This window comes from Elgaria multicarinata, chromosome 6, assembly GCF_023053635.1.
Source record: "Elgaria multicarinata webbii isolate HBS135686 ecotype San Diego chromosome 6, rElgMul1.1.pri, whole genome shotgun sequence".
Lineage (NCBI taxonomy): Eukaryota > Metazoa > Chordata > Lepidosauria > Squamata > Anguidae > Elgaria > Elgaria multicarinata.
Window position 1 is genome coordinate 4,447,555 of NC_086176.1, and position 18,827 is coordinate 4,466,381.

General features: G+C 42.3%; 1 protein-coding gene across 1 annotated transcript in view; it reads right to left on the reverse strand.

Annotated features, from left to right (window-relative positions):
• Positions 1-2,445: 2,445 nt before the first annotated feature.
• The window catches only part of LOC134400494 (tumor necrosis factor receptor superfamily member 1A-like), a 33,957-nt gene continuing 17,575 nt past the window's right edge, over positions 2,446-18,827 (reverse strand). The window contains exons 6-10 of the mRNA XM_063128835.1: positions 15,931-16,001; positions 15,664-15,786; positions 8,277-8,314; positions 5,690-5,819; positions 2,446-3,952 (exon numbers count right to left, since the gene is read on the reverse strand). Of these exons, the coding sequence (XP_062984905.1) occupies positions 3,684-3,952; positions 5,690-5,819; positions 8,277-8,314; positions 15,664-15,786; positions 15,931-16,001 (631 nt within the window). The 3' untranslated portion in view covers positions 2,446-3,683. The remainder of the gene's footprint in view (positions 3,953-5,689; positions 5,820-8,276; positions 8,315-15,663; positions 15,787-15,930; positions 16,002-18,827) is intronic.

Sequence of the window (18,827 nt, forward strand, 5' to 3'; positions counted from 1 at the left end):
TGAATGTATTGAGGAGACATTTCTACCGGCCTCAGAGGATTTACCTCAGTTTCACCTGCAGCATGAACTCTGTAATATTCTATAAGAGCCCATTTCATTTCATCAACTGACTTTCCTTCAGTTGGCAAATTTAAACTTTTACATCTGTCTGATAGGGCCTCCTTCTTTAACCCCAAAACCTCCATGGCTATCAGACAGAGACTTAACCTTAATAAATAAAATGGTACTGGGAGTTTTCAATTGAGGTCAGGAGTGGTAAAGTTGATATTATATAATATGTATCTCACCACAGACAAAAATATCCTGTCAGAGAATTGTATCAGCGCAACCTTTGACTTAGGTAATATGTAACTTTCACAGCTAAGGACCTCAGAGGTACTTTATAGTAACCACCCTTTGTCCTGTTCACAAATAAAATCCTTTTTGACTTCTGTCACTATAAATGAACAGAGTCTACTTCGGATCCCACCGCTACCACCACTTTTTATGCCACGACACAGGCTCTGAACACCAGACCTCACGTCTGCCACCACTTCTTATGGGGCAACACAGGCTCTGAACAACAGACCCGGCCGAGGCTACTCCCTGCTCAAGCCAAGCACCACCGCTTGATACGCCTGAGGCAAGGGATAAAGCCCACCTTCCTCCAAACTATGTGGAGAAAGGGGTTTAAAATGGAGAATGGATTTTAATATTTATAATAATGCGCTGTGAGTTATATCTGTTGAGGTGAATTATTGTCAGAGTGGGTGCTGAATGTGTAAACTTAAGATGATAAATGCCAAACAGACACGTGGGATTTTCGTGGTAGTTTTTAAAATAAACAATCAAAATTTATTTTTAAAAGTTCATAAGCTTTGTTTCTAATAACAACATTTAAAAACCTTTTTGAAACCATCCATACAATCCTGTCACCCTCACATTCGCGCTTTCCTTTCACTCACACAATCACTCTTGAACTTTCTTTATTATCAGTATTGAATTATATACTTCTACTACGTGCACACCACACTCTAAAGACACCACTCACTATACTGACTCTTAAATTTCCCAGAAGTTAAGTACCATAAATACAGAGAGCACTACAGACTCTAAGAGTCCCTAACAAGTCTCTCTGGAAAGAACAGAACAGAACTAGAACAGAACAGGACAGAACAGAACTGGACAGAACAGAACTAGACAGAACACACAATCCCCTCAGTCATTCCCTTATATATCACTCCTCCCCCCTCCCAAGACATTCTAACTCCGCCCACTCAGGCCAACATTCTGAAAACCACAGACTTACAAACTGCAGGCATACCTTTGGGAATTGACTTGTGGGGTGTAACGCCACACATACCACCAGTGGGGTGGTGGTGGACCTGTTCTCGAAAATGGCCCATTTTATACCATGCACAGACACCCCCACGGCCAAGGAAATAGCAGAGCTGTTCATTCAGCACATATTTCGATTGCATGGGTTGCCAGAGAGTATAGTCTCTGACAGAGGCTTACAATTCACATCACGTTTCTGGCAGAACCTGTATCGACTGCTGGAGGTGAAGTTGCACCTCTTCTCGGCTTACCACCCACAGTCGGATGCGCAAACGGAGCGCACTAACGCCACCTTAGAGCAATATCTACAGTGTTACATGAATTTTCAGCAGGACAATTGGGGGGGGCTTCTACCCCCGGCGGAGTTTGCTTACAACAATTCTCCCTATGCATTAACGCAGCAGACATCGTTATTCTCAAATTATGGGTATCACCCATCATTCTTTCCCTCGTCGGTGGTCACCTCCACAGTACCAGCAGCAGATAGTGTCGTCCAGGAGCTACAGGAAGTCCATGCCTTGCTGAGGGAACAATTGGAGCGGGCGAAGGAAGCCTATAAACAAGGAGCAAACACTAGGCAGCAGGAAGGGCCTGTACTGAAAGTGGGGGCTCAAGCACGACTCTCTACCCGGCACCTCCCAGTATTGCAACCCAGCCAGAAGTTGGCACCCCGATTTATCAGTCCATTCTGGATCATTGCCCACATCAATCCGGTGGCGTTTCACCTGCAACTCCCCCCATCAATGCGCATCCACCCTGTGTTCCATCGCGCATTGTTGTTTGCCGGGACACCTACTTTGGCCCCAGAATAGGCCACCACCTCCAGTAATGGTGGACGGGGAAGATAAATATGAGGTGGGGGAGATCCTGGATTCTTGACTTTGCTGGGGGCGCCTGCAGCACCTGGTGGACTACAAGGGTATGGGCCAGAGGAGCGGTCCTGGGAAAGTGCTACTCAAGTTCATGCTCCAGACTTGGTCCGTTGGTTTCACCGCTGGTACCCAGGGAAACCACAACCCCATGGTTTTTCAGGGGAAGCTCTTGGGGGGGGGGGAATAGTGTTAGGGTTTCACCCAAGGAAGCCTGCTAAGACAGGCTTTACCTCTGTTTGTAGGCATTTATTGAAGGGGGGGAAGAATAGCCAATTTCTCTTTCTGTCATGTTTTAATTTGTATTATAAAATCAGACATTTCTATTAATAATTAGAAATAAAAGAAAGAACATTGATCCTACTGTCTTTGATCATAGAAAGATTTGTTGACTGTTATGAAACTGCATATGCACAGGTAGAATGGCATTTTAATATACAAACTACTTGACAGCAATACTGACTTGAACTAAGAGCACTGAATATATATACTCATATAAAATTGCCTTATACAGTTTTATTAGTAATAGAACCACCTCTTCAGAATCTCAGGCAGAGATCTTTCTTTCTAATTCCCAATAACTTCAGAATCTCAGGCAGAGATCTTTCTAATTCTCAGTAACTGTTTCCCTATCTAGGAAGTTGGAATCTTTGCTGATTGGTGTTGTTTTCAACTAGTAGCTCAGGATCCACAAGTGAGCAGCATTAGTGGCCCCACAATATTTGCTTTAAAACAGAAACAGAAACTTATGGAGAGGGGAGAAGGAGAGATGGTTGGAGAGACAGTATGTCTACTACACACATTTATGCTAGTTCTATACAAGTTAGACTGCAATGTCTTCCCCTCACCTAGAAAAACCTAGGAATTGTACCAAATTACAGGTGCTAAATTTTCTCTGTTAGTGATCTCTCTCCCACACAACTACAATCCCCAAGGCTCCATAGAGCAAAGGAATGACTGTTAAATCAATAGTTATGCCCCAAGAAAGACAGAGCGAGAATTGAAAGAGAAGGAAATGAAGCATTAAAAAACTGGATCCCAAATTTCAAATTTGGGATTAAAGGTGAGACCTAGGTTGAAAATACTCATCTCTCTTAATTCCTATAAGCAGGGCATTTGATAAAAGATCTGCGTTCAACCTATACAAAGATGTGTTAAAAAAAGAGTAGATGGCAAGCAAGAGAGAGGACCAAAATCCATCTCTGGAAGGAGGATCTGGGCTTGACAGGGATGAAGACAAGAGCTAAGAACTGTTTCACATATACATTTATATAGCTTGATTACTCAGCCTAACACTGATGATAAGCAGCTGGATGGGTGAATGGACTCCACCGCATTGTGTTGGAGGTGATGTACAATATCACAAAGTTCTATTTATGCTGTAATGGCTCATTTCTATGTGCAAATCACAATGATGCTGCCATCATTAAGAGAGGTGCATGCATGTATGAATGAGTTCTGATATTTGTTGGAGAAGAGGCAAGGAAGTCAGAACATCTAGGGCTGTTTGGTCAGGACCTCCTGAATAGCCTCACTACAGCCACTCAGCTCCATTTGGTTGAGCACATTACTGATGCGCTCCACAGTGGCACCATGGCCTGCCTGCAGCCTCCATTGTCTCAGCATCTCATATTGGGCTTCCCGCATATGCCGCTGTTCCATATTGATTCTCTCTATTGCATTTTCACTCAGTCCAAGGCGACGCACAAATTCCTTCCACCGGGACAGAGGTACATGATCCACCACAGTATACAAAACTGTAGGGCCTAGGAGGAAAGGAGCAGAGGAAAACCAAGTGAGGATACAAATGACATTCTTTCTCCCTCCCCACAATTTGGTCTATGCAGTATAAAATGTCTGTAACACAAACACTTCCATCAACCCATTCAGGCTGTAATTCTATGTACACTTACTAGGGAGAAAGTCCCATTGAAGTAAATGGAATGTACTGAGTAATCACTGAAGAATTAAATTTCTGGGTGATAGAAAAATTACAGAAACCAGATGCCAAACTTCTTCTTAGAAGTATTCTGGATCCTGCAATTATAAAACCTTGTTCCAAAGGGTCTGAATAAAATTCTAGAATACTTACCATTGCTATAAGTTGTAGGAGGGAATTCACTAAGTCTACTCATGAATAGAGGAGGCAAAAACAATGAAAAGAAATTTCACCTGCAATGAAATGGTATTGCTCCCATCCACCCGCAACCAATCTAGAATTTTAAGACCAAAGTGAGCCTTCCCTTTGTTTTCCATGGTTTAAAACAGAGGAAGCATTAGCAAGACATTTCAAGATAAATGCTGAGAAAGATAAGTGGGTAAGAGTCTATAAATAATTGATGAAAATGTTTTTGTAGAGTTATGTAATAATGAGGCTACAAAGGCTTTACATTAACAGAACAGTTTATTTTAATAGGCAAGGGAGTTGGTTGTACTAGATTTAACTAGGGTGACCCTATGAAAAGGAGGACAGGGCTCCTGTATCTTTAACAGTTGCATTGAAAAGGGAATTTCAGCAGGTGTCATTTGTATGCATGTGGCACCTGGTAACGCTGCAGGAGCCCTGTCTAGCGTGACCAGATACGAAAGAGGGAAATATCTTTCTGAAACATGTGGGGCTCACTAAAGCTTTTTCTGGCACTTGAGAATGTTTTCTATCATCATCATCATCATCATCATCATCATCATCATCTCTTTTCTCACTGGTGGCATTTTTCCTACATGACAATGATGGGATTTGCCAGGTCATTCTGTCCTTTCCTGACTCAGAAAGTTCTTTACTACTGAAAGTGTTCTGTGTATGACTGCTTTCTGGATGTTGGTGTGGATGTATAGCTCAGTTTCTGAAAGTTTTCTGTATAGTTTTGTGATGTGATGCCAGTGATTGATGTGACTAATAGAATAATTGTGACCTTTTCCTGTTGCTAGAGTTCTTTAACTTCCATTGCTAGTGGTATATATTTTTCTCTCTTTCCTCTTCCTTTCCTACAATATTTTTGTCATTGGGTATTGCTATGTCAATGAGGTAAGTATCCTAATAACACGGGGGCAAACCAGGACAAAAATGTAGGTGTGATGGAGTTCTGAGGCAGAAGCACACTAATAAGAAGCAGAATACTAAAGTTTTAATTTTCTGTTGTAGAACTCTCAGCTTACTGCTGTACTTGGTCTCTCTCCTGGAAAGAAGCCTTCTTCTGGATTCTCTGGATCACATTATACATAGAATCTAATCCACTGGTTACCATGTGTACCAACCAAGTAACAGAGTCTAACATCAATTTTGAATTGTGAAATTGGGGTTAGATCAGTGTCTGAGAATAGGAAGTGCAAGTAATTTGTATTTCTGCTGCTTCGGGATTTCTTTGTAACACCCAAATGAGGTTCTCACATCTGAGACTTTTGTTATGGCAATAGTTTTCCCATATCCTCATGAAAGAGATGCAGAAATAACTCTCACTACTTCCCCACCCTCCATTTTATTTCTAAAAAGAAGCTGCACTCACAATCTGGAATCTGTGTCTCTCCTGCAGATCTTACACAATCTGGTAGTCCTTGAAGTGGAGTTGGTGTGGCTTCCTGTGGCAACATTCTTACTTCCTGGTTTGGCTCCAGAAGGAAGTCATTTGCTATAGTCTAAGGAGAAAGACAGACATACCACTTACAGTTGGATTCATTGCTAGCCCTAGCACAGAGCCTAATTAATGCTGGTTGAATCACTTTGGGAGCACTAAAAGCCTGAGTTGAGTAGGATTCCTAGAGTTAAAGTAGACAACACTATTCTGTTCTGGAAGATGTCTTTGAGCTCCATCACACAAGAAACGCTGGCTAACACTGGCTACCGTGGCTTCTCCTTGGACACTCAGTTACTTCCTGTTCTCAAACAGAAAGTAAACAAGGCGCACGAAGGCCATTCAGTCCCTCGTTGTGAACACGCTGCTTCTCCCACACACAGTAGGAGAGAGCAGCAACCAGACTTTTTCTGGTTTTTCTTGCCGCACAAGGAAATTAGCCCAGAAGGGGTAGAAGGCGCACAAGAGGCAGACACCATCATGTGAGCTACCTCCAAGGAATCCATGAGTGCCCAGTAATGAGCGTGCAATAAAACGCCGGATGGAGCTCCACCGGGAGTTAACACGCTCCCTACCTTCACTTCTCCACCTGTGTTTTCGTTCCTCAGTTACTTCCTCTTTTCAAAATGGAAGTACCCAAGGAGCATGAGGCCCATTGAGTCCGCTGTTCTAATGGCGCTGCTTCTCTTGCACACAGCAGGAGAGAGCAGCAATTCCGTGTTTAAAAATACATTGGACATAACCGGGGGGGGCGGTTTGGTCGCACAAGGAAGGCCAGAAGGGTTGGAAGGCACGCGGGAGGCAGACAATGTCATGTGAGGGACCTGAGCAAACTCCGTGAGGGCCCAGTAATGAGCATGCAATAAAACACTCGTTGGATGGCGCTTAAAGAGAGAGGAAACAGTAGTTGGTGCAACTTATGCTGAAAAAGTCTGCATGTAGCGTATTTTGGATGGTGATGATTTGATTTGATCAAAAGCACAAATTGCAAATTATATTTTTTTTTGAACCTGCTCTTTTTGGCATAAAAAGCAGACTGTCCCCCTCCCCCACCCCCCGGGGTTGCTCCTATAATGTCTTGGTTCAGGACTTGGTTTACTAAATAAGTGCTTAGAAAGCTACACCTGCTCATCCCCAGATTTTGCAGACACAGGAGGAGGGAGTCGAAACAACAAATGAGCTCCCCTCACACTGCAATCCTATACATTCCTATTCAGGAGTAATGTTGAGGTTCTACCTGTGACAACCAGTGGTGTACTTCTTTTGGTCCGTCATCCTTCCTGGGTATCTGTGTGGCCCTGTCAGTCTGTCTTTAAGTTTAAGATGTTGGTGAAAATCTGTCCAGCCGTGAAAGAAAAATAATGTGTTTGGCTGGGGTGGGAGGTGTCTGACAGGGCATTTGTGCAGTTGGAAAAATTGCTTTTAAAAAACCTTGGTTTGATTCCCTAAAATGTTATTGCACAAATCAAACCACATCTCTTTTAAAAGGTGGAAGAGCGAGTTCTAAATGCATCTACACCTGTGCTATCCTTCTCAAAAAAGTTTCATTTTCTGTGATCAGAGAAAACAATGGAAGGGGCACACCCAGGAAGACAATGGTTCAAAGATGCCCCACAAAAAGTGAGAAAAAGTGGTGTGTTAATTCCATATGAAATGTCTAAATGTATGGAGGCACCCCTAATTTTTTCAATTTGAGGTGCAATCCGATGCAAGTTTAGACGGATGCAAGTTTGGCCAGCTGAGAAACGGAAAACAATATGACGAAGCGAAATACGGTTTACTGATTTTGATATAATTCCGGAAGATGGTCTCACCTTGAAAAACTTAATAAAGAGAGATTGCGTGAGCTTTCCACTGCCTGTTGGCGAGTACAAAGACCAACGTTTTTGAAGAAGATACTTCGAAACAAGGAATAACATGAACCTTGTTGACTAAAATTGGTCTTAATATACTGTTGTGATTAGATTAAAGTGTTTGTTGTCTATGGGTCGGATTTTCTGCAATGATTGTTTAAAATTTGGTTTGAAATGATTGTTAAGTACAATTGAATGCTATTGATATGTAATGAGATGCTACACTGATGTGGTAGTTAATTGTTGTAAACTTGTATTAGAATTGGACTGTGTTTTAGAGTTTTAAATTTTGTATACTTGTTTTTACCTCAATTTTAGAATTTCTGTAAACCGCCCAGAGAGCCCTGGCTATGGGAGCGGTATATAAGTGTAAATAATAATAATAATAATAATAATAATAATAATAATAATAATAATTAATAATAATAAAATAATAATTGGACTGTAAATAGTTATTTTAGTAAAAACAAATGTGTATAATTTTTTGAATGGCAATTTAATTCATTGGGTTTATTTTGTTTCTACAGTGGCTGCCTTTTGGGTTCCTTTTGTTCACATTTTCACCACCACTGCCTCTCTTACTATAGTTAGGCATAAGCTGCAAACAGTCTTGATCTGTGCTCCATGCACATGGGTGGGGAATTTAAGAAACCATTGCGATGGCTTACCTTTGAAGCCATTTCTTTTGTTGATTGCTGATCAGAAGCTGCGAAAAAAACACAGAAAAATTCATCTTATAGCCATCAAATGGTTTGTTGTTGATGATGGAGTTTTCTCTGCTTACAGTTGTTGAGCTAATAGATGGTGCTTCCTCAAGGAGCACTGAAGGCAAGCTCTTTCTTTAATAAACACTGATGGTGGTGGGTACTAGGTCTTGAACATACCTAACATTTAGGGCCATGGCGGGGTTGCACAGATCTGAGTTTTTGCATCTGGTTGGGGGCTTCAAGCTTATACAGTTTTCTTGTGAGGGAACTGCTATACATGCAAGCACTATGACTGAATGTTGTCCTCTTTTCCATACCCAGCTTGTATATTTGTAAACAAATACTACAGAAACACCATAGAAATCTCCAGTACTCTCTCTCTTTCAAGGACGCCAACTCTCTAAACTCAGACCCAGGCGAGCTGGGCCGTTGCCTGCGGCACCAGGCTCAGGGGGGCACCAAACCGAGCTCAATATCTGCATTTTTAAGGTACTGTTTCAAGTGAGCTAAGGTGGCCAAAAGCGAGGGTCGGTCATCTTTCTTTCAAGGTTCTAGAGGTCGTTTGGGGACTAACTACAAAAAGGATTGTCCTTCAATTCACTTTAAAGTATGTTTCTTTTTCAATTTCCAGTTTGATGTCATTTGTACTAAGTAAAACTCAGTGCAACACAGCTCTACTTTGAGGCAACATTACTGAGCACTTAGCATTTCAAATACTGTAAACACTATAAGCACTATATAATACTGTATTTCTTTGATTCTAAAACACACTTTTTCCCCCATATAAACATCTCTAAAAACGGGGTGTGTCTTAGAATCACGGGTGCGATTATTATTCTTATAATCAAAGCTTTTTTTCTGTTGGTGGTACTGAAATTAGTGTGCGTCTTACAATCGATGGCATCTTACAATCGAAGAAATATGGTACCAAAATAAATCCATAAGCAATAAGAGGTCAGCTGGATGCTTTTTTATTTATAACTTTTATTATTTTTAAAGATAAAAATAACAGATAATCTAAAATAAAGAATACTTACCAAAAGATAGGAACTATTTTATTTATTTATTTATTGCATTTCTATACCACCAATAGCCGAAGCTCTCTGGGCGATTTACAAAATTACAAAAAACTGTTACAAAAAATGTTAAAAGTAAAACCTGTGATAGTTCTGTTGTTTTGCATAGTACACTGCTGCTATTCCGAATGTGGCTTTTCAAAGTTTGGCTTGTACAAACTGTAGCACAATGGCTGAGAGATCAAAGTTTGGAGCAATGTCATTTTCAATGGACATCAGATCTGCACCAGGCCCCATAAATCTCCTGGGTGGCCCTGCAAAACTGACTAGGAGGGGGTTACTCCTTGTGCAGGGCACTATTTATCCTGCCTAAAATGGTGTCCCCAGGAACTCTTTACCACTTAGGGAACTGGGAAGTTACAACACGATGAATTTGCCTTTCTGAAATGCAGCGATTTTATCAAATTTGTATCCCAATCTGTATGTTACTTGATGGGACATTAGGAGAAGGGGGTTAAGTTGTCCTGAAAGCATGTAAAATGGTGAAAACCCTATTTCTATTTTATAAAGCTCCCAAGCTCCCTGAAGGTCAGTGCAATACTTACTCCCTTCTCTTGCTCAGGAGAACCACAGAACTTTGAAGCCATTGAGAGGTCCTGTGTGGGAGGGAGAATCCCCCTTCTCAGAGCCTCATTAGGTGAGTGTTTTACAGCATGCTCGTTATTGGCCACTCATGGATATTGACGGGTCTGTTTGACCTCCTGCGTGTCTCCTGGTCATTTTCTCAATTTTAGAGTCACAAAATAAACCTCTTTTAAGGTTGTGCTATAAAATGCCCACTAGAGGTGCTGTCCCCATTTAAATCTACTGGCCATGTGGTCGCTGGTCTCTTCTCCATGAAAAGTGCTCGTTTTAAACACGGAAGAGAACCAGAAAACGAGCCTGCGGTAAGGAAACATGATTCCCCCCACCCCCGTCTGATTATCCTCTCAGTATTGGCAAACAGCATGACCTCTCACTGGTTGCAAATTATTACATTTATATACCATCCCATAGCCGAAGCTCTCTGGGTGGTTTACAAAGATTAAAGAAACTGAACATTAAAAATCAATATACAAAATTTAAAACCATAAAAACATAGAAACAGCTAACATTTAAAACAATTTTTAAACACTCAGCCAGGTGAAAGTTAGTTCTGGAGTCAGTTAAACTCAACGTATGCTGTAAATGCCTGAGAGAAAAGAAAAGTCTTGACCTGGCACTGAAAAGATAACAATGTTGGTGCCAGGCGGTGTTAGAAATATTACATTATACATAATCTGATTCAAATTAGACCAACGTTCTAGCTGCATAAAATGGGAGGGGGTTTTCTGCTCAGTTTTATAGCAGTTGTAAATTGGCAGTTAACTGCTCTTTTGTGGTTGTTGTGTGTTGTCTGCATTAAGGAAAGGACAGACTGTGTTTTGTACACTCTCGTTATATGTTGTTACTACTTTCTTCAAGCTTAACATAAAGAAACAGTTTAATATATATCCTCTGGTCAAGTATATTCCTGTGCTGCTATTTTTCTATATGTTACATATAACTCCTAACAGAGTTAATATATATATAGAGAGAGGGTTTTTCCTAATAGGCAGGCCTCATCGGGAATTGGGGGGCCACCAAAGAAAAGGCCCTCTCCCTCGTTGCTTCCCTCAGAGTAGGTACCCGAAGGAAGACCTCAGCTTCAGAGAACATGGCAAAATCTTGATGCTGTCTTGCTGTTTTGTAACCCCCTCCAGCTCAATACAAAATGAAACACAGACACTGTTCAACTCAGAATCAAAACACATTTATTACAGTCACAAGAAAGAGGGGGTGAGCAAATTGGGAGTGTAAATGTAATGATGAAAGGATGGGACAGTAGTGATAAGGTGATCTAAAGAGTTGCACTGTTCTTCTAGTTTAATTTTTTTACAAAAAGAACAAAATAACAGATAAAATACATCACTATATCTGTCTAGACAACTCTTAGTGAACATAAGTTATCATAAGTAACTAATTTTGCTGTGTGTTTTTTCCTTTTCCTGGTTTTTCTCTTTACAGCTGACAACATCCTTCCAAAAAGAAGAGGTGACTGGTGGATGTGTATTTGAGGACTCCATGTTTGAGTTAAAAAGTCAGACTTTCTGAGTCCTTCTAGACAAGGTTTTTGATGTACAATCACACTCCTTCACACAATTTTATGGTGGAATAATATCCATTTATAATCCTCCCATGTTTTCCCGCCACTTCTTCCATCTTTTTTCTTACCACAGAAAATCTGTTAAGGAGGAAAGAGTGGAATAGCAGCACAATCTCTTTCCTGGACAGGGAAATGTGCAATTGAGGCACAATGGGAGATACTGAGCAGCATCAGATGGGGGGAAATCGTATTTCCCTACTGTCGCTTTTCTGTCCCAGGATAGGGACAAGCAGCTTCCTTTTTCTTCACATGGAGGAGAAAGAGGAAGCAAACAATGACCACGTGGCCCATTCAGTTGCAGTTTTTATCCCACTGCTTCTCCTGCATACAGCAAGAAATGGTGGCACTTTTTGCTACAGCCAAAAAAGTCGGATTTTCCGGGTCTTTTTTTGTGATGGAAAAACAAGCAGAAGGAGCAGGAGGTGGGGCAGTGTCATGAAAAGGACCTGCAAAAATCCGTGAGTGCCCAGTAACGAGTGTGCTTTAAAACACTCGTCTGATGACGTTCACTGTCTCTGTGAAGATGGATGACATGTTGGCGATGCCCCCCTTTCTCTGTTACATGCCTTGCAACTTCTAGTAGTAGAACATTTCATGTCCTGCACAGCTAGCCCTTTCCCCTGAAGGGCTTTCCTATTTGCCTCCTTTAAACATTGTCATTCCTTTGCTCAAATAATCTGTATAAAGTGTATTTGGTATGATGCATCTGGTGCCTCCATCTGGGTCTTGACGAGGGATTTGCCCTGGGGTGGACCCAGAGTGGCGGCAGGTCATCTATATGATGCAGCCACCATCTCGAACCCCAAAGTGCACTTTTAAAAAGTCGGGCACTTACCTCGACCTTTTTATCTTGGAGAGAGGAGACAGCACCTGCTGTCTGTCACCCTTGCTCCAGAGCTGTGTTGGAGCTCATTAATTACTTCCTAAACAAGGTCCAGGTAGAAACAGCTTGTGTCCAACCCTCATACTGAAGTTAAGGATTTAATTAGAGGATTAAACTTCGCTATTTACTTGGTTTTGAATGATTTTATCTCTATACAATTCTGAAATAACATACTGTACCCTTGTTTTTGTCTTAAATATCCATGGCTGCCTAGTGCTGGGATACATGCCAGGGTAGCAGTGACAAGGTTGCTCCAAGCGCAAGGCGCCCCAGTGACAAAGCATCAGCAAACAAGCAAGTGTGCAAGGGGAAGGTAAGTGAAATTATTTATTTATTTATTCAATTATCTCAGGTAATGATTTGTAATTCATACATAGCTGCTGAAGTCAAAACAAGGGCATAGCTAATCCCAGAGAGATCAACCCATAAAATGTATGGTAGAGAGCTAAATATTGGGGGTTGGGGGTGAGAAATCTGGCAAGAACATACAGATTGTTTACAACAGCTGGAATTATTTAGCTTGAGGGAAAAAGAGGTTCAGGGGATATATGATACGAGAGCTCATGAAGCGGATTGGTGGGAGATTCAGGACAGGTAAAAAAAAGCAATTCCTCACACTGCGCATAATCAAACTATAGAATTTGCTACCACAAGACATAGTGATGGCCACCAATTTGGATTACTTTAAAAGGGGATTAGACAAATTCCTGGAGGAGGCTATCAATGGCTACTATTCCGGATGGCTTTGTGCGACCTCCAGTATCAGAGGCAGTAAGCCTATATACACCAGTTGCTGGGGAACATGGGCAGGAGGGTGCTGTTGCACTGCATCCTGCTTGTGGGTTCCTGGTCAACAACTGGTTGGACAGAATGCTGGACTAGATGCACCCTTGATCTGATCCAGCATGGCTGTTCTTATGTTCTGATCCAGCATGGCTGTTCTTATGTTCTTAAAGCTTTTTTTGAACTCCATCACACCTACATTTTTTTTTATCCAGTTTTCATCCGTGGTTTCCCCTTCCATTTCCTTAGCAAGTCAAGCACTGGGGCACTTTCACATCTGTGCATTGTTGCACTCTTTCAGCTCATGTATCTTTTCACCTGGAGCACTACTATGCCAGCGAAATCTCCTGCCCCACCCCCTGGGAAAGGTTTACAGGGGAGGAGGAGTGAAGGTTTGTTTTGCTCATTTCAAGGGGTGGGCAAATAAACAATCATTTAAACTAATTTCTTTTGGAAAAGGTGGTCCTTTGCTCCAAGGTGACCAAAATGCTTACATCTGCCTAAGTTTTAAAAATAAAGATATCAAACTTGGCATGGTGATAGCTCTTAATCATCAATCATCCCTTGATTTTTTTAGGGATTTTTTTTTAAAAAAAAACCCGAGTTCCCATAACTGTCACCCTGCCTTATTCACAGAATTTAACATGGAGCCCAGATGATGTCATCCTTTGTTCTTCCCATGTTTTCCCACTGAGTCCTGATTTTTTCTTAAAGCAGAGAATCCATTAAGGAGGAAAAGATGGAATAACTGCACAATGTTTCTGAACCAGATGGATAACACTAGGAGTCATCCATCTGGATGCACCAAAATTAATAGACTCACACAATTTGCCCAAGTCCTGGTTCCTTTAGACCCCTTCCCACTACCTCCCAGAGTGGAAGTAAGAGCTGCCCATTAAAAACAATGGAGAAATCCAGGATTTTACATTGCAGTCCTATGCATGTCTACTCTGCTTGTTAATTTAAAACTAAAATTAAAAATAACTGCAATAATAATAATAATAATAATATATTTATTTATTTCTTACCTGCCTCTCCCTTTGGATCGAGGCAGGGAACAACACTAGAACAGGAATCAATACATCTTAAAAATTCATGATTTAACGTTGATCTGGATAGGCCTGCCGGAAAAGGCTAGTCTTTAAAGCTGCCTTAAAATCACACAGAGAGTTAATTTTATGAATCTCCTCCGGCAGGCCATTCCACAATCTGGGGGCGACAGAAGAAAAGGTCCTCTGGGAAACTGATGTCAGCCTAGTTTTAGCTGACTGAAGTAAGTTCACCCCAGAGGACCTGAGTGTGCGGGGCGGACTATATGGGAGAAGGCGATCCCGCAGGTAACCTGGACCCAAACCATTTAGGGCTTTAAAGGTAATGACCAACACTTTGTACTTTGCCCAGAAACTAATTGGCAGCCAGTGGAGTGATTTTAAAGTTGGGGTAATATGCTCACCCCTAGATGTACTGGTGACCAACGATCAGTGGAATTGAATGGACTGGAAATAGGAAAAAGCTAATTAAAAAGTCTATTTTGGCAGGAGGTACCAGGCAATTACTAGGTGAAGGACCAATAGCAGGAAGAAATTTTAGTAACATTTTGCCAAACTATACTGGACAAACTAGTGCTACAATTAGATTTTAAGTTTTAAAGAAATTGCCACAAGTCAGATCTGAAAAAAGATAAGAGGACAATGCAGAAAACACTGAACGTACAGGTATAGCAGTGGTGTTTTGTAGATTCGCTACAAAAATTTAGTGCATTAATAATGTTCATTCGAGAGGAATCAGATAGCATAGAAGCAAGGAGAGGTGTGTGCTATGTTTGACTGCACAGTTATGAGCTTTTGCCTAGAATACGTCATGGGAGTTTTTGTAACTAGCTAATTATTACAAGGGGTGTCTCGGTGATTTGTTATGCCACAACACTATCTACTACACTGTACTGATTCTCTTGAGAAGTAATATATTGTCAGAGCTGCAGATGCTGACTTCAGTTGAAAAGCTACTGTAATTGCCATATCCTAATTGGAACTTAGATATGGGAACATTTGGCTATTATAGTTGGCCCTTGGAGAAACCAGCTGCAGGCTTGGATTTTCAAAGCTTTGTCAGGAAGCTGTATGTAATGCTGTGTAACACACCTGCGTGGAGCTGTAATCAGTAGTCAAGGCTCATCAGACCACACATCCTTTCGGATTCCGAAGTTAAAACTCTGACATTTAAGGTCAAAGCCTGTGACCCTGTAATCCTAATCTAATGGAAGCAAGCAAGACTATAAATAATAACCGCAGCCAGGTTCCTCCCTTAGCCAGGTGCCTCTGAAGTGTCTGACCCTGTTCCTTGCTCTGTTTCAGTCCAGTGATTCATCTGAGTGAGCTCTATTCCATCTCTTTATGGCCAATACTTCCCGTGTTCTACCAGCAGACAAAAGCTTATACTCACGATATGAGCAGCACGTGGAGCTCCGTTTCCTCTGACAAAGTGGAGTGATAATTCTCCTTGCCAACAAAAACAAACAGCCAACTCCAAAGATGACAACCAGCGAGCTGAGGAGAGATGTGAGCTCTGTACGGTGGGGGGGAAAAAAAGGTGTTGGAAAGGATCTGAGAACAGGCATGATGAGAACTGAAGATAGGACAGGAGGCAGAGCAAAGAGGAAAAGTGACATGGAAGGCAACCTGGTATAAGAGGGATGGTTCCAGAACTCACCAGGGGAATTGGGTGGCTTTGTCACTGGGTTGGTTTCCTCACAGCGTGCCTTGCAATCTAGGTCCTGGCAGCTGAAAGATGAAAAGGAGACTTGGGTTGCAAAGGAGGAAAATACTACTAGCACCTAGATTGCTCCTATTTCACTGACCCTTGAATCTCTGCTCAGAGACAGGAAATATGAAGAATTAAGTTACTCAGATTAAGCTATCTAACTGGCCCTTAAAATGCATCATCAGAGGGTGGAAATATGCATTATCTCGTTAAATGTGTTCCCAAAAGTATTTGGCCAAAATAACCTGCAAGTGGTGAACCCTTGGTGCACTGCAGGGCATGTTTGTCAGGCATGCTTAATCTTTTGTGTCTGCTGATTTTCCCTTGCAAATGCTGTCTGGACCAAGAGCAAACTAAGGAGAAATGTGATTTAAAATGAGGGGGAGGGCCCATTTGTAGGAGGAAGTGAAGGTAAGTATCCTGCTTTTAGCTGCTATCCTCCCCAACTCTGCCTTTGCCTTATGCAGAAAACATGCCTTTGCAAATGCTGAGTTTTCATCATAATGTGAAGGCTCCATGATGAAGGCCCCTTCAGTGAGTTGTTTCTCTGCAAGAACGCAGTCTCACCTTTTACAGCAGAGATGGCCCTGGCTTCTACACCCTGTCTCTCGCTTACTCACTCTTCCCCATGCAAACATGGCCATCCATCTCCTGCATCCACAATGCTAGCTTTCTATTCTATTCTTCTTGTATTGGAGTTAGTGGGAAACTACCCATTTAAAAAAATAAAAAGTCCCATTTCATTTGTTTGTAAAAGTAAGCTTATTTAACATGCTGTGATAGTCAGTGGGACTAACCATAAGCCTGGGCATTATTATTTATTTATTTAAAACATTTGTATCCCGCCCTATATCATTAGGATCTCAGGGCGGCATATAGATAAAAGCATACAGTATAAAACAATAAATATACACAGCTAAAACCAAATTAAACCATGAACCAAGTTAAAACAATATATAATTTAAAAGCAGTAAAAACAATTAAAACAGTTAAAACAATGTGCATCTTAGTGAATTTAACCGTTAAAGGCTTTGTTAAAAAGCCATGTTTTTACTTGGCGTCAAAATGAAATCAGTGTTGGCCCCAGTCAAGCTTCCAAGGGGAGGGCATTCCACAGTTGGGGTGCCACAACAGAGAAAGCCCTCTCCCTTGTCCCATCATAGTGTATGCAGAGAAGGGCTCTTCCAACAGATCTCGAGTCTCGGGCAGGCATATATAAGGAGAGGCACTCCCTCAAGTAGCAAGGTCCCAAGAAGTTTAGGGCTTTAAACGTCATTACCAAGACCTTGAATTCCAACCACAAGCCTATAGGCAGCCAGTGCAGTTCCTTTAAGACTGGTGTTATGTGGTCTCTGTAAGATGTACCCGCCAGCAGTCTAGCTGCTGCGTTTTGCACTAGCTGCAACTTCCAAGTCGTCTTCAAGGGCAGCCCCAAGTAAAGTGCATTGCAGTAGTCTAATCAGGAAGTTACCAGTGCATGCACTACTGTGGCTAGGTTGTCCCTGTCTAGGAAAGGCCGTAGCTGGCAGATCAGCCGAAGCTGACCACAAGTACTCCATGCCACGGAGTCCACCTGGGCCTCCAGTGACAATGATGGATCTAGGAGTACTCCCAAGCTACGCACCTGCTCCTTCAGAGGGAGCGCCACCTCATCCAGAACAGGTCGTTTACCCAATTCCCAGACTCGGGAACCACCAATCTTTTGTCTTATCAGCTTTTGTCTTATCAGGATTCAGCTTCAGTTTATTGGCCCTCATCCAGCCCATTACAGTCTCCAGACACTGGTCCAGCACCTTCACCACCCCAGCTGACTCCGACGACAAGGAGAAGTACAGCTATCATCAGCAGACTGATGGCACCCAACCCCAAAACCCCTAATGACCTCACCCAACAGCTTCACATAGATGTTGGACAGCATGGGGGATAGAATAGAACCCTGTGGCACCCCACAGTTTAATTGCCATGGGGTGGAACATGAATCCTCCAAAACCACTCTCTGGAGTCGGTTCCGCAAGTAGGAGCCGAACCACTGTAACACTGCCTCCTACTCCCCTCTCACAGAGCTGGTCCAGTATGATACCATGATCAATGGTATCAAAACCCGCTGAGAGATCCAGGAAGATCAACAGGGTAGCACTCCCGCTGTCTTTCACCCAGAGTAGGTTGTCAGTCAGAGCCACCAAGGCTGTTTCAGTGCCGTGCCCTGGCCTGAAACCAGACTGAAATGGGCCCAGATAATCCGTTTCTTCCAAGAACTTCTGAAGTTGCCCAGCCACCACAAGCTCAAGCACCTTGCCCCAAAAGGGGATATTAGTGATGGGGCAGTAATTCTCACACACTTCTGGGTCCAGCGAGAGCCTCTTCAGGAGAGGGTGCACTACAACCTTTCAAGGCAGCAGGCACCACTCCCTGACAGAGGGAGGCATTTACCACCCCCTGGACCCACCCAACCAATCCACCTCTGCTAGATCGAATTAGCCAGGATGGGCGAGGGTCAAACTTACATGTGATGGGATGGACTGATTCAAGCATCTTGTCCACATCATCAGGCTGCAACACCTGGAACTGATCCCAAGAAACATGACCAGATGGGGCGCTGAACACCTCCCCAGGCTCTTCGATAACTGTGGCATCAAGTTCTGAGCGAGTACGAGCAACTTTCTCCTCGAAGTGCCTAGCAAATTTATTACAGCAGGTTACCGAGGGTTCCAATTCTGGTTTCCCAGAGCCCGAGCCTCCTCCCAACAGGCTCTTCACCACTCAGAATAATTCTGCTGGGCGGCATTTTGAAGATAAAATTGAGGAGGCATAATAAGATTCTTTTGCCATCCTCACTGCCGCGTAAC